The sequence below is a fragment of the Bos taurus genome, chromosome 17 (assembly GCF_002263795.3).
Source record: "Bos taurus isolate L1 Dominette 01449 registration number 42190680 breed Hereford chromosome 17, ARS-UCD2.0, whole genome shotgun sequence".
In the NCBI taxonomy this organism is placed as follows: domain Eukaryota; kingdom Metazoa; phylum Chordata; class Mammalia; order Artiodactyla; family Bovidae; genus Bos; species Bos taurus.
The window spans coordinates 6,925,819-6,940,641 of NC_037344.1; the positions used below are offsets into that span (position 1 = coordinate 6,925,819).

At 37.1% G+C, this 14,823-nt stretch overlaps 1 protein-coding gene across 7 annotated transcripts in view; it reads left to right on the top strand.

Moving 5' to 3' along the window:
- LRBA (LPS responsive beige-like anchor protein) overlaps nucleotides 1-14,823 on the top strand; it is a 757,395-nt gene that overhangs the window by 126,501 nt on the left and 616,071 nt on the right. For all 7 annotated transcript variants that reach the window (XM_024977540.2, XM_024977539.2, XM_024977542.2 and 4 more), the window contains exons 16-18: nucleotides 505-567; nucleotides 4,337-4,434; nucleotides 12,929-13,021. In XM_024977540.2, coding sequence (XP_024833308.1) covers nucleotides 505-567; nucleotides 4,337-4,434; nucleotides 12,929-13,021 — 254 coding nt within the window. The remainder of the gene's footprint in view (nucleotides 1-504; nucleotides 568-4,336; nucleotides 4,435-12,928; nucleotides 13,022-14,823) is intronic.

Here is a 14,823-nt window from a genome sequence, read left to right on the forward strand (position 1 = left end):
AGTGCAGTGTTTTTCCCACTGAAATTACTACTCAGTTTTTAGTACCTGACATTTTAACTTGGTAATTTTAGAAACTGCTCATTTCAGTCTCCAAATTTAATAGAAAAAGATAAACAGAAAAGTTATCTTCTGTATTTAAAGGAGTGATGGGTGTAATACCCTTATACTTATCCTCAGTGATCGTTTTTGCTTACTTCAGGATTCTGAAGCTCTACTAGATAGGTTATCATCTATCCGTATTATAAGGCGCTGAAAACAGTGCTGACGTCTAATCTCTTTTGACTTTCTACATTGTGTTGCCTACTGCATGTCTTTAGTGCTTCCCTGAGTTTTTATTTTAGGTTTAGATTATTATTATTATTATTTTTTGGTTTAGATTCTATATTACATTATTTTTTTATGTTTATAGCAACTGACCAAGTTGGCAAATCTGTGTGTGTAATTTTCCTTTTCAAAAAAGTTTTTTATATGTAAGTATAAAATACTTGTATTATGTTTTTTAAGGATAATGGAGTAAAGGAAGATGAACTACAGGCCATTCTTAATTATCTACTCACTATGCATGAGGTAACGTGAATTTTATATGTTGGGATTTTATTTTTTGAAGTTATATTATGGGTTTTTTTAAACAAAAAAGAGTTAAAGAACTCTCTCATTAATGATGTAACTATGCCTGTACCTGTGCTCAGAATGGAGAGTAAATGTATCTAGGAACTAAATCTTAGCAATTTATATTTAAATATTCTTTATTACCACAACATGCCTCTGTGAATAAGCTTGAGAGGCTTTAAAAAGTATTAAAATTAGATCTCATTAACCTAATAAGACTAAAGAATAACCTAATAACCAAAAAATACTTTCAGTGTATTTCCAGGTACCAGTATAATAAATGGAAAAATAGATAACAAAAATGACTACAAATGATTAGACTTTTGAATTCTTAACATACTCTTCCCACTGATTTTGCATAATCAGATACTGTTAAATCACTCATTTATAGTTGATTTAAAATTATGTGGTTGTAAAGGAGGTTAAACAGGTTGAAATGTCTGGAGTTTTTTCCTTTAGAGAGTTGGGAAAATTTGATATATGCCCGATGTAGTCTAAATAAATAATACAATTAAATGTATTTTATATAAGTTAAATCTGGAAGTGAATTTCATATAAAGCGTGGCGTTTATATGATAACTGATATTCCTGCGTATAATTCATCTTTTAAGAGTTAACATATTTGTTACAGCATGAGAATAGTGGCTTTTAAAATCATTAGTAGATAAGAGATGTGGTTTGGATCTGTCTTTGTTAATTGGGGCAGAAAAGAATGGGTTAAATTTCTTGGTAGCATCATGTTTGACCGAAACATTAATAATTATGATTTCTTTTTCCTCTTGAGTAGGGTAGTCTCTTTTTAGATTTTCTTGACCATTTGGGACCAAAATATTTCATAACTGAGAAACTGGAAGTCACAGTGATCTGTTACCCTGAAACTATTAAATCAGATATTTTTTGGGTCTTTCAAATCATACTTTTCCAAAGCCCCAGTGCCCTACCTCTAGATGATTTATTTAGCATATTGAGAATTAAATATTGAAGTAGCTGCCACAGTGAGAATTAAAAAGCAGTGAATGAACCTGGACTCAGGGCACCATAGGGATGACTGCCTGCTGCTTTCCTTTGTATCTGTGGGTTAGTAATGCCCAATAAGGCCCGCATGAGATATGAAATAGTCAACAAAGACTGTGAAGGGTTTTCTTGAAATTTGTAGATTTCAGAACTCCTATGTGCTTATTCTTGTGCTGTTCTGCAAATGTTATCAAATTATGCCATATACAGAAGTGTGTTCACCCAATAAACATCTATTGATCTTTCCCTGCTCATGCTTCCCTTTGTGTCTGATTAAGCAAAAATAAAAGAAGCTGCATAGGAACAATTTTAAAGTCCAAAGAGATACCAACTTTGTTTTAAGGCTGCAGTAGCTGATAGGAAATCTTCTTGTTACCTTCTCCAGCCTTCTCTCTGGAGATACAGCAATAAATTCAGAAACCTGTTAGCTAACACAGGCATTTTAAACACTTCTCCATTGCTTCTTATACTACCTGCCATGCCTAACAGTGTATCATTTAAGATTTAAAAGTACAAATCCAGAGAGGGGAGAAAAATATGCCGCCCCAAACAAAAACCCACCTTAAAGTTTTGGGAAAAAATTTTGCTTCCCTGTTCTCCACTTGGGTGATGAGACCCCCAACACCACTGCAATGTCCATTTTAAAAAATGTCAAGAGGCAGTCTGTACGCAGATGGGCTTGCAGTATATATTTCTGTGGCCCAGGTGGTGAGTCTAGTGGTGTTTATCACATCATGTCTGCCTTGGACAAATTAAAAAATGAAAAGTTTATTATTACCACGTATATAGATAGAGGAAAAGTAAGAGAATTCTAGAAAGAAACATAGAAAAGGCATACAAAAAATAGCAAAAAAAAAAAAAAGAAAAAGCAAGAGAATTCCAGAAAAACATCTATTTCTACTTCATTGACTATGCTAAAGCCTTTGACTGTGTGGATCACAACAAACTGTGGAAAATTCTTTAAGAGATGGAAATACCAGACCACCTGACCTGCTTCCTGAGAAACCTGTGTGCAGGTCAAGAAGCAACAGAATTGGACATGGAACAATGGACTGGTTCCAAATTGGGAAAGCAGTACATCAAGGCTGTATGTTGTCACCCTGCTTATTTAACTTATATGCAGAGTACATCATGTGAAATGTCGGGCTGGATGAAGTACAAGCTGGAATCAAGATTGCCAGGAAAAATATCAATAACCTCAAATATGCAGGTGACACCACCCTTATGGCAGAAAATGAAGAAGAACTAAAGAGTCTCTTGATGAAAATGAAAGAGGAGAGTGAAAAAGCTGGCTTGAAACTCAACATTCAAAAAACGAAGATCGTGGCATCTGGTCCCATCAGTTCATGGCAAATAGATGGGGAAACAGTGGAAACAGTGAGGGACTTTATTTTCTTGGGCTCCAAAATCAGTGCAGTTGGTGACTGCAGCCATGAAATTAAAAGACGCTTACTCCTTGGAAGGAAAGCGGTGACAGACTTAGCATATTAAAGAGCAGAGACATTACTTTGCCGACAAGGTCCATCTAGTTAAAGGTATGATTTTTCCAGTAGTCATGTATGGATGTGAGAGTTGGACTATAAAGAAAGCTGAGTGCCGAAGAATTGATGATTTTGAACTGTGGTTTTGGAGAAGACTCTTGAGAATCCCTTGGACTGCAAGGAGATCCAACCAGTCAATCCTAAAGGAAATCAGTCCTGAATAATCATTGGACTAAAGCTCCAATACTTGGGTCACCTGATGCGGAGAACTGACTCATTGGAAAAGACTTTCCTGATGCTTGGAAAGATTGAAGGTGGGAGGAGAAGGGGACAACAGAGGATGAAATGGTTGGATGACATCATCGACTTGATGGACATGAGTTAGAGCAAGCTCCAGGAGTTGGTGATGGACAGGGAAGCCTGGTGTGCTGCAGTCCATAGGGTTGCAAAGAGCTGGACACGACTGAGGGACTAATATGTACTGATACCTTTAATACTAACCACACATGATATGGGGCTTCCCTGATGGCTAAGATGGTAAAGAATCTGCCTGCAGTGCAGGAGACCCAAGTTTTATCCCTGGGTTGTGAAAATCCCCTGGAGAAGGGAATGGCAGTCCGGTCCTATATTCTTGCATGGAGAAGTCCATGGACAGAAGCTACAGTCCATGGGGTTGCAAAGAGTTGGACATGACTGATCTGCTAACACTTTTTCCCAGATAGGATGTGAGAACTGTCTAGTTATCGTTTCCCATAAGATCTGGTTTCAGAACTAGTTTCTAGAGGGACTTAGTGCACATCGTGGTCCTAGCTGCCCCAACACTACTGCTATGTTCCCAACGTCTTCTTAGCATTTTGAAGCTTGTTTGTCTTTGTTGTAATAAAACAGAACAGCCTGTTTGTCCTTCCCTGCCAATTTCTTGATATGTAATCATTCCTTAAAAAAAAAAAAGAAACCTGTAAATCAATACCTGTTATAACAGTGCAATATGTTTTAAGAAATCTTGACACAGTACATAGTCATTTTATATCTTTGATTATGAAATTGACTCTTTGGTGTTGTGTATTTTGAATTCTACAGATGAATATGTATATTAAATAGTGTGTTTTAAACAAGTGTATTTGTTCACAAGCCTACTTATTTTTTTGATATTCTAATTCATTATTACAGAAGTAGTCATTGTTCAAATAAGTTGTTTTCCTTATTTAAAAAAAATTCTAAAATAATTTTAGGATGACAATCTAATGGATGTGCTACAGCTGCTTGTTGCATTAATGTCAGAACATCCTAACTCTATGATACCTGCTTTTGACCAAAGGAATGGGTTACGGTAAGAGTTTAACATTTCAAGAATTTTAATATATTTAATATAAGAGATTAGTTTTTAAATGATAGGTTCTTAGAAATGAAAATTGTTACTGGATCCTATAAAACAGGATATAAGATCCTTTTATTTCATGTCTTATGTTTTTTGAAAAATTCTTCAGCGATAGAGGCTGTGTTACTGTTTAACATGTGAGGACAGATCAGGCAAATCATTCCAGTGTTTGTATAGTTAATGCTGTTATACAGCTATTGTAAGGTCAGATTCTCTTAACAGACGTGTCTTTAGGTCCTAGAATAGTAATATACAATTGTGATCTAAGAGAAGATCTCTATGTCTTTCCTTTAAAATATAACGTCTTCCAACCTCAGTCCCAAGTCATCATTGTATTAGTCTGCTCAGCATGCTATAACAAAATATCCTAGACCAGGTAGTTTAAACACCAACAATTTGTTTTCTCACAGTTTTGGAGACTGTAAGTCCAAGATAAATGTGCTGAAGGGAGGCTTGGTGTCTGGTGAGGGCTTTCCCTTTGGAGTGTAGGCAGCCGCCTTCCCACTGTGCTGACATGACCTTTCTGTACAGGGCAGAAAGACAGCAAGTGAGAAAGCAGAAAGCTCTTTGTTTTTTTTTGTTTTGTTTTTTTTTAAATAAGGACGCTAATCCACTTGAATCAGGACCCACCTTTATGACCTCATTTAATTTTTGTTTTTTATTTAAATTTTTAATTGGAGTATAGTTTATTTACAATGTTGTTAGTTCCAAGTGTACAGCAAAGTGATTCAGTTGTAACTATACATATATCTAGTCTTTTTTAGATTTTTTTCCCATATAGGTCATTACAGAGTATTGAGTAGAGTTCTCTGTGCTCTACAGTAGGTCCTTATTTGTTATCTGTTTTCTCCCAAATTCCCCCCTGCCCCACCTCCTAATCATAGTTTTTTAAAATTCCCTGTCTTAAAACTTCTCTGTCATGTTTGTATCTTGTTCTGATGATAGGTTTACCCCTTCAGAATGTATTTTCTTGCCTCGTTTGCATGTCTTGACCTCCTTTAACTTAACTGATTTCTTCTCCAAATACAGCTACAGTTGAGCTTAGGGATTTAGTATATGAATTGGGGAGCACATATTCAGTCTGTAACAATTATCAGCAACAAAAGAGAATACTTCTGTTTTAAGTTTTTCATTTAATGGGAAGGTTTTTGGGGCACAAAAGTTGAACACATACTTTGCTGAGTGATCAGCTACAGTAAGTAATTTAATAATCTAGCTATAATAAATTTTCCATACCATGGATCATGGAGAAAGTAAGGGAGTTGCAGAAAAACATCTGCTTCATTGATTACACTAGCACCTTTGACTGTGTGGCTCACAGCAAACTGTGAAAAATTCTTAAAGAGATGGGAGAAATGGGAGTACCAAACTACCTTACCTCTCTCTTGAAAAACCTATATATGAGTGAAGAAGCAACAATTAGAACCAGACATGGAAAAATGGACTGGTTCAAAATTGGGAAAGGAGTATAGCAAGGCTGTATATTGTAATCTTGCTTATTTAACTTATGTGCAGAAATGCTGGGCTTGGATGAATCACTAGCAGGAATCAAAATTGCCAGGGGAAATATCAACAACCTCAGATATGCAGGTGACACCATTCTAATGGCAGAAAGTGAAGAGGAACTAAAGATCCTTTTTATGAGGGTGAAAGAGGAGAGTGAAAAAGCTGGCTTCAAACTCAGCATTCAAAAAATTAAGATCATGGCATCTGGTCCCATCAATTCATGGCAAATAGATGGTGCAAAAGTGGAAGCAGTGACAAACTTTATTTTCTTAGGCTCCAAAATCACTGTGGATGGTGACTGTAGTCATGAAACTAAAAGATGCTTGCTGCTTGGAAGAAAAGCTATGACAAACCTAGACAGTGTATTAAAAAGCAGAGCTGTCACTTTGCCCACAAAGGTCTGTATGGTCTAAGCTGTGGCTTTTCTAGTAGTGTACAGATGTGAGAGTGGGACCATAAAGAAGGCTAAGTGCCGAAGAACTGATGTTTTTGAATTTTGCTGGAGAAAACTCTTCAGAGTCTTGGACAGCAAGGAGATTAAACCAGCCAGTCCTAAAGAAAATCAACTCTGAATATTGATTTAAGGGCCGTTGGTTAAGTTCCAATACATTGACTGCCTGATGCAAAGAGCCAGTTTATTGGAAAAGACCTTGATGCTGGGAAAGATTGAAGGCAAAAGGAGAAGGGGGAAGCAGAGAATGATATGGTTGGATGGCATCATCAACCCAATGGACATGAATTTCAGCAAACTGGGAGATAGTGGGCGACAGTGGAGCCTGGCGTGCTACAGTCCGTGGGGTTGCAAAGAGTCGGACATGACTTAGCAACTGAATGACAACAGCAACCAGTCTTTTATAACAGACTTTTGATTTGTTGTTTTTCGATACTTTGTGTATAAGATAGAAGAAGACTTTATGCATTATACTTACGGAGTGCATTTTCAGAAATTCCCAGAGAAGCAGAACCAAAAGTGTTTGTGTGCATGTGTGTGTGTGTGAGAGAGAGAGAGACAGACAGACAGACAGACATGTATGTTAAGGAATTGGCTTATGTGATTGTAGAAGCTGACAGGTCCAAAATTTGCAGGGTAGGCTGGCAGGTGGAGATCCAGATAAGAGTTGATGTTGCAGTTTGAGATTAAAGTCTGTCTGCTGGCATAATTCCCTCTTCTTCTAGGGAGGTCAGTTTTTTGCTTTTCTATTAAGGCCTTTAACTGTTCAAATGAGGTACCCACATTATGAAGGGTAATTGACTTCATTCAGTCTACTGATTTAAATGTCAGAGTAAATGCTGACCTCATAGAATTATTTGGGAAATACTCCCTAACCCTAACCTATAATCTTTGCATCTTGTGATCCGTTAACAAATGTTGATTTTTGTTTTTTGTTTTAGCAGGAAAGGTCAGTCTTCAAGTTCTGCCTGTCCTCTATAAGTGGTTGTTCTCTTGTCCCTTCATTTTTAAAACCTCTCGTCTTCTTTAAGTTTTTCTTGTACACACACCACTCAGGGATTAAGGTGAGAACTGGGGGATAATTCACATCTTCTTTAGAAAGACTTGATTGATCCTGTGGTCTGAGTTTGTCCCATACATTGCATCTCTTAGGTCAGTTTGTGGCTTTTGAAGGTTTTTACACAGGTCTTGCGGATTCTTCCCCTTTGTTTGCTCCTAGTTATTTAGGAGTCTTCTACCTTCTCTAGTCTGTGTGTGCTAAGTTGCTTCTGTTGTGTCCGCTCTTTGTGACCCAATAAAGGACAGAAATGGTATGGACTTAACAGAAACAGAAGATACTAAGAAGAGCTGGCAAGAAACACAGAAGGACTATACAGAAAAAATCATCATTTTCCAGATAACCATGATGCTGTGATCACTCACCTAGAACCAGACATCCTGGAGTCCAAAATCAAGGGGGCCTTAGGAAGTATTACTACAAACAAAGCTAGTGGAGGTGATGGAATTCCAGTTGAGCTATTTCTAATCCTAAAAGATGATACTGTGAAAGTGCTGCACTCAATATGCCAGCAGATTTGGAAAACTCAGCAGAAGCCACAGGACTGGAAAAAGGTCAGTTTTCATCCAATCCCAAAGAAAGGCAATGCCAGAGAATGTTCAAACTACCTCACAGTTGCACTCATCTCACACGCTAGCAAAGTAATGCTCAAAACTCTCCAAGCTAGGCTTCAGCAGTACATGAATTGAGGACTTCCAGATGTTCAAGCTGGATTTAGAAAAGGCAGAGGAACCAGAGATCAAATTGCCAACATCTGTTTAACCATCAAAAAAGCAAGAGAGTTCCAGAAAAACATCTACTTCTGCTTTATTGATTACGTCAAAGCCATTGACTGTGTAGATCACAACAAACTGTGGAAAATTCTTTAAGAGATGGAAATACCAGACCACCTGACCTGCCTCCTGAGAAACCTGTATGTAAGTCAAGAAGCAACAGTTAGAACCAGACATGGAAGAACAGACTGGTTGCAAATTGGGAAGGGAGTTCATCAAGGCTGTATATTGTCACCCTGCTAATTTAACTTAATATGCAGAGTACCTCATGTGAAATGCTGGGCTGGATGAAGCACAAGCTGAAATCAAGATTGCCAGGAGAAATATCAATAACCTCAGATATGCAGATGATACCACTCTTAAGGCAGTAAGTGAAGAAGAACTGAAGAGCCTCTTGATGAAAATGAAAGAGGAGAGTGAAAAAGTTGGCTTAAAACTCAGCATTTAAAAAGTGAAGATCATGGCATCCGGTTACATCATTTCAATGCAAATAGATGGGGAAACAATGGAAACAGTGACAGACTATTTTTGGGGGCTCCAAAATCACTGCAGATGGTGACTGCTGCCATGAAATTAAAAGAACCTTGCTTCTTGGAAGGATAGCTGTGACCAACCTAGACAACATATTAAAAAGCAGAGACATTATTTTGCCGACAAAGGTCCATCTAGTCAAAGCTATGGTTTTTTTCAGTAGTCATGTATGGATGTGAGAGTTGGACCATAAAGAAGGCTGAGAGCTGAAGAATTGATGCTTTTGAACTGTGGTGTTGGAGAAGACTCTTGAGAGTCCCTTGGACTGCAAGGAAGTCAAGCCAGTCAATCCTAAGGGAATTTCAGTCTTGAATATTCATTGGAAGGACTGATGCTGATGCTGAAGCTGAAACTCCAATACTTTGGCTACCGAATGTGAAGAACTGACTCATTGGAAAAGATTCTGTTGCTGGGAAAGATTGAAGGCAGGAAGAGAAAGGGATGACAGAGGGTGAGATGGTTGGATGTCGTCATCGATTCAGTGGACATGAGTTTGAGCAAGCTCCTGGAGTTGGTGATGAATAGGGAAGCCTGGCCTGCTGCAGTCCATGGGGTTGCAGAGTCACACACGACTGAGCAACTGAACTGAATTGGACTGTGGCCTACCAGGCTCCTCTGTCCAAGGGGAGTTTCCAGGCAAGAATACTGGAGTGGTTTTCCATACGCTTTTCCAGGCCTCTAGTCTGTAGGAACCCATTTTCTTAATTCCTGTAACCTGAAGGATCGTTTTTCTCACGATATTAGCTACTTAAACTTCTGAAAGAAAATTACTCTGAGATATAGACTGTGGGTCAGATTTACAAGAGAAAAGTAAAAATTCAGACTCTTACCTATAAAATGTGTAATGCCTAAGTATTAACTTCTCCACACCAATGCACCTGCTTTTTTGTAGTCTTCAGAGTACTTGCAAAATTACTTTTCTATTTGTCTGTAGTTTTTAGTTCTGATACATAGGAAGAGAAGCTCTGTTGTCCTTACTCCATCTTGGTTGGTTGAATGTATATGTTCATCATTACCCTGGCATTCAGAATATTTCACTGTTGTCAAAATCTTCTGTACTTTGCCTGTTCATCCTTCTCTCAGCACCCCCCACCCACCAAACCCACAACCACTAATCTTTTTATTGTCTCCCTTGTTCTGCCTTTTCTAGAATGCCATATAGTTAGTATCATTTAGTATGTATTTTTTTCAATCTGAGGCTTTCAACCAAAAGGCTTTTCATAGCTTGATAGCTCATTTCTTGTAGGCCTGAATAATATTTCATTGGTTGGATGTCTACAGTTTATTTATGCATTGATCAAGGACATCTTGGTTGCTTGCGAGTTTTTGCAGTTACATGTAAAGCTGGTATAAACATGCATATGTCAGTTTTCCCTGAAAATATGTTTTCAGTTCCTTTGGATAAGTACCACAGAGTGCAGTTGCTAGATTGTATGGTAAAAGTGTATTTAGTTTTGTAAGAAACTTCCAAACTGTCTTCCAGAGTGGCTATGCTTTCAGTTTCTTCTGAGGGTGATAATTTGTGTTGCTTCTCCCCCTCACCAGCATTTGGTGGTGTTTGGCCATTCTAATAGGTGTTTTATTTTTGTTTTCATTTGCATTTCCCTATGATGTGGAGCATCTTTTTGTATTCTTATTTGCCATCTGTGTATCTCCCTTGATGAAGTATCTATTAAGTCCTTTGGCTTGTTTATTGTTGGTATATAGGAAAGCAATTGACTTTGGATATCAATTTTGTATTTTTCAACCTTGCTATAATCACTTCCTATTTCCATGATTTATTTTGTCAGTCAGTCCTAGATGTTCTTCGTAGGTGATCATGTCATCTGCAAACACGGATTGTGTTATATGTTCCTTCGCAGTCTGTACGTATATTTACTTTTCTTGCTTTACCACTTTAGGAAGAAAATTTGGTATGATATTGTAAAGGGATGGTGAGAGGGGACAGTCGTGCCTTTCACTTGATCTAAGTAGTAAAGAATTTTTTTCCCATTGAGTGTGATGTTAGCTGTAGGTTTTTTGTAGATAGTCTTTATCAAGTTGAGAAAGTTAACCCTCTGTCCTTAGTTTATTTAGAGTTTTTAACATGAATGGCTGTTGGATTTGTAAAAATTTTTTTTTTATCTACTGATATAACTGATAACTTTGCTTATGTGTTTATGTGATGATTACCTTAATTGATTTTCAGATGTGAAACTATCCTTGTATACCCAGGATAAATCTCACTTGGTCATCGTATATACTTCTTATACTTTTTTGGATTTGATTTGCTGATGTTTTGTTGAGGATTTTTCATCTCTATTATGTGAGATATTTGTCTAATGTAAGATATTGGTCGTTTTCTTGCAGTGTTTTCTTCTGGTTTTGGTATAGGGTAATGGTGACTCATAGAATGAGAGTAAGTTAGGAGTATTCCTTCTGCTTCTGTGCTCTGATGGAGCTGGTAGAGAACTGGTATCATTTCTTCCCCAAATGTTTAGTAGATTTTACCAGTGAATTCCTCTCGGTTTGGTACTTTCAATTTTGGTGGTTATTCAGTATCTTTAGTAGATATAAGCCTATTCATATCTTTTATTTTTTCTTATGTATGTTTTGGCAGATGATGTCTTTCAAGGCATTGGCTTATTGCATGTAGGTTATAGAATTTGTGGGTGTAGAGTTCATAATATTCTTTTATATGGGCATGGCATCTGTAGTTATATCCCTCTTTTCATATGTGACATTAGTGAATTATGTCCTTTCTCTTTTTTTCTTAGCTTCCAAGGAAGCTTATTGATTTTATTGGTCTTTTTGAAGAATCAAGTTTTATTTTTATTGATTTTCTCCATTTTTTATTGATTTGTACTCCAGTGCTTATTGTTTTTCTTCTGCTTACTTTCAATTGAATTTTCTCATCCAGATGCCCTAGAGTAAAAGCTTAGGTTATTGATTTTAGATCTTTCTTCTTTTCTGTTAGAATGTATGTATTCAGTGCTGTAAATTTTCCTGTAAGTGCTGCTTTTGCAACATCCCACAAATTTTTATAAGTTGTGCTTTCATTTTCGTTTAGTTGAAAATGCTTTTAATTTTTTGAGATTTCTTCCTTAACCCACCTTTTATTTAGAAGTATTTTGGTGTTTTGCAGTTATCTATTATTGATTTCTAGTTTAATTTCATGTGGTTTTGGAGCCGGTGTTATGTAATCTCCAGTCTTTATATTTGTTGTTTATGTGTTTTTATGGTCCTGGATGTGGTCTATTTGGTGAATGTTCTGTGTGAGCTGAAGAAAAGTGTGTTTTTCTACTGTTGTACAAGCAAGTAGCACGTGTGTGTGTGGTCAGTTGTGTCCAGCTCCTGGCAACCGCATGAACTGGAGTCCTCCAGGCCCCTCCACGAACGTTTCCAGGCAGGAACATTGTAGTGGTTTGCTGTTTCCCTGCAGGTCATCTGTCACAGGGATCTAACCCGCGCCTCTCGCATCTCCTGAACTGGCAGTCGGGTTCTTTACCACCGGGTCACCTGGGTAGCCTGGAAGTAGTGCATAGATATCAGTGACATCCAGTTGTTTGATTCTATTTTTGAGATTAACTATGTGCTTACTGATTTTCTGCCTGCTGGGTCTGTCTTTTTCTGAGAAAGGGGTTTTGAAATCTCCCACTATGATAATGGATTAATTGTTTCTCCTTGCACTTCTGTAAGTTTTTGCCTTATGTACTTTTAGGCTCTGTAGCTAGGTACATGCATGTTAAGGACTGTTAGGTCATATTGGAGAATTGACCTGTTTATCATGATACAATGTCCTTCTTTATCCCCGATAACTTTCCATACTTTGAAATCTGTCTGAAATTAATGTAGTTACTCTTATTTTTGATTAGTTATTAAGATGGTATATTTTTGTCCATTCAATTACTTATCTGTATATATTTTTATATTTAAAGTGGGTTTCTTGAAGAGAACATATAGTTGATAAGCAAATTTTTAAATGTTAGAAATGTATATTAAATTCAATCATACCTTACTTGAAGATAGGTTTATAATTGTGTGACTAAGGTTTATAATTGTGTGATTATATGAAAAAATATGCATATATAAGATATTTACTTTTGAAAGATACTCATAGTAATTTGTTTTAAATTTTAATTTATTCAGTGTTATCTATAAACTTCTGGCATCAACAAGTGAAGGAATCAGAGTACAGGCTCTCAAGGCAATGGGCTATTTTTTAAAACACCTGGCCCCAAAGTGAGTATGCATGAAATCTAAAATGGACTGTTGCATATTACATATCAGTTTTATAAATCTTTGGGATAGTATTTACGTGTCGTTCCTCTAGTCTGTTTTTTATTTATTTTTATTCATAAAATTCTATATAAGTTTAGTCCTCTTTCTACATATTAAAAATAAAGTAGGGAACAGGAGTATATTGTTTCTGTTTCTATTTTAATTTTTCTGCATTTTGTTCACTATGAGAATACATTTGTTTAAGTTGAATTCTAAGTAAATCTAGGTGAGGACTTCTTTCAGGGGGCTTGATCACCATTTGCTTCATCTGTAGTATATAGCTAGCAGAATTAACTTGGGTATTTGTCACATACTGTATTCTGTTATATATATAACTAAAAACTGAAACCTGCATGCTTCTTTTCTTAACTGAATGCAGACGTTCTTGTCCTACCTATTGTTCCTTATACCAGAATTGGTTTATTATAAAAATTAACAGTTTTGGTGGTAGAAAAGTATTGCTAACTTTGTAGTCTGTGTTGAATCCAGCTGGCTGACTGTACATAAGGTTACATTGGAACACAGCCACAATCATTTATTTGCTTATTATCTATGGCTGTTTATACAGCAGCAGTGTTGAGTTAGTGCTGCAGAGAGCATGGTACACAAAACTGTAAATATATACTATCCAGCCATTTGGAGAAAACATTTGACAAAGCCAGGGGTAGAATTAAGTTTGTAATCCTTCAGTTTCTTAGTTTCTGCTTGAAAGTTTAATTTTAGTGTGTTTACCTTCACAGTGTTCCTTTAAAAATTCTCTTGCATGTCTTCTACCTTTTCTTTCACATTGTTTTTCTACTTATTTGGCTTTAGATGATTATTCATGGTAGCTGCCAGTTAGTAAAAAATTGCTGTGAAGATTTGGCTTTAGATTATTATTCATGGTTCATTTCAGTTCAATTCAGTCTCTCAGTCGTGTCCGACTCTTTGCAACCCCATGGACTGAAGCACGCCAGGCCTCCGAGTCCATCGCCAACTCCCGGAGTTTACTCAAACTCATGTCGTTGAGTCAAGCTGTCATTTAACCATCTCATCGTCTGTCGTCCCCTTCTCCTCCTGCCTTCAATCTTTCCCAACATCAGGATCTTTTCTAATGACTCAGGTCTTCTCATCAGGTGGCCAAAGTATTGGAGTTTCAGCTTCAGCATCAGTCCTTCCAATGAATATTCAGGACTGATTTCCTTTAGGATGGACTGGTTGGATCTCCTTGCAGTCCAAGGGACTCTCAAGAGTCTTCTCCAACACCACAGTTCAAAAGCATCAATTCTTTGGTCTCATAGTCTCATGTATAGTTGGATCTATACATGACTCTCTGATCTATACATGACTACTGAAAAAACCATAGCTTTGACTAGACAGACCTTTGTTGGCAAAGTAATGTTCAGCATTCAAAAGACGAAGGGCATGGCATCCAGTCCCATCACTTCATGGCAATTAGATGGGGATACAGTGGAAACAGTGAGAGACTTTATTTTCTTTGGCTCCAAAATCACTGCAGATGGTGACTGCAGCCATGAAATTAAAAGACACTTGCTCCTTGGAAGAAAAGCTATGACCAATCTAGACAGCATATTAAAAAGCCGACAAAGGTTTGACTAGTCAGAGCTATGATATTTCCATTAGTCATGTATAGATATGAGAGTTGGACCATAAAGAAAAATGGATGCCAAAGAATTGATGCTTTTGTACTGTGGTGTTGGAGAAGACTCTTGAGAGTCCCTTGGACTGCAAGGAGATCCAACCAGTCCATCCTAAAGGAAATC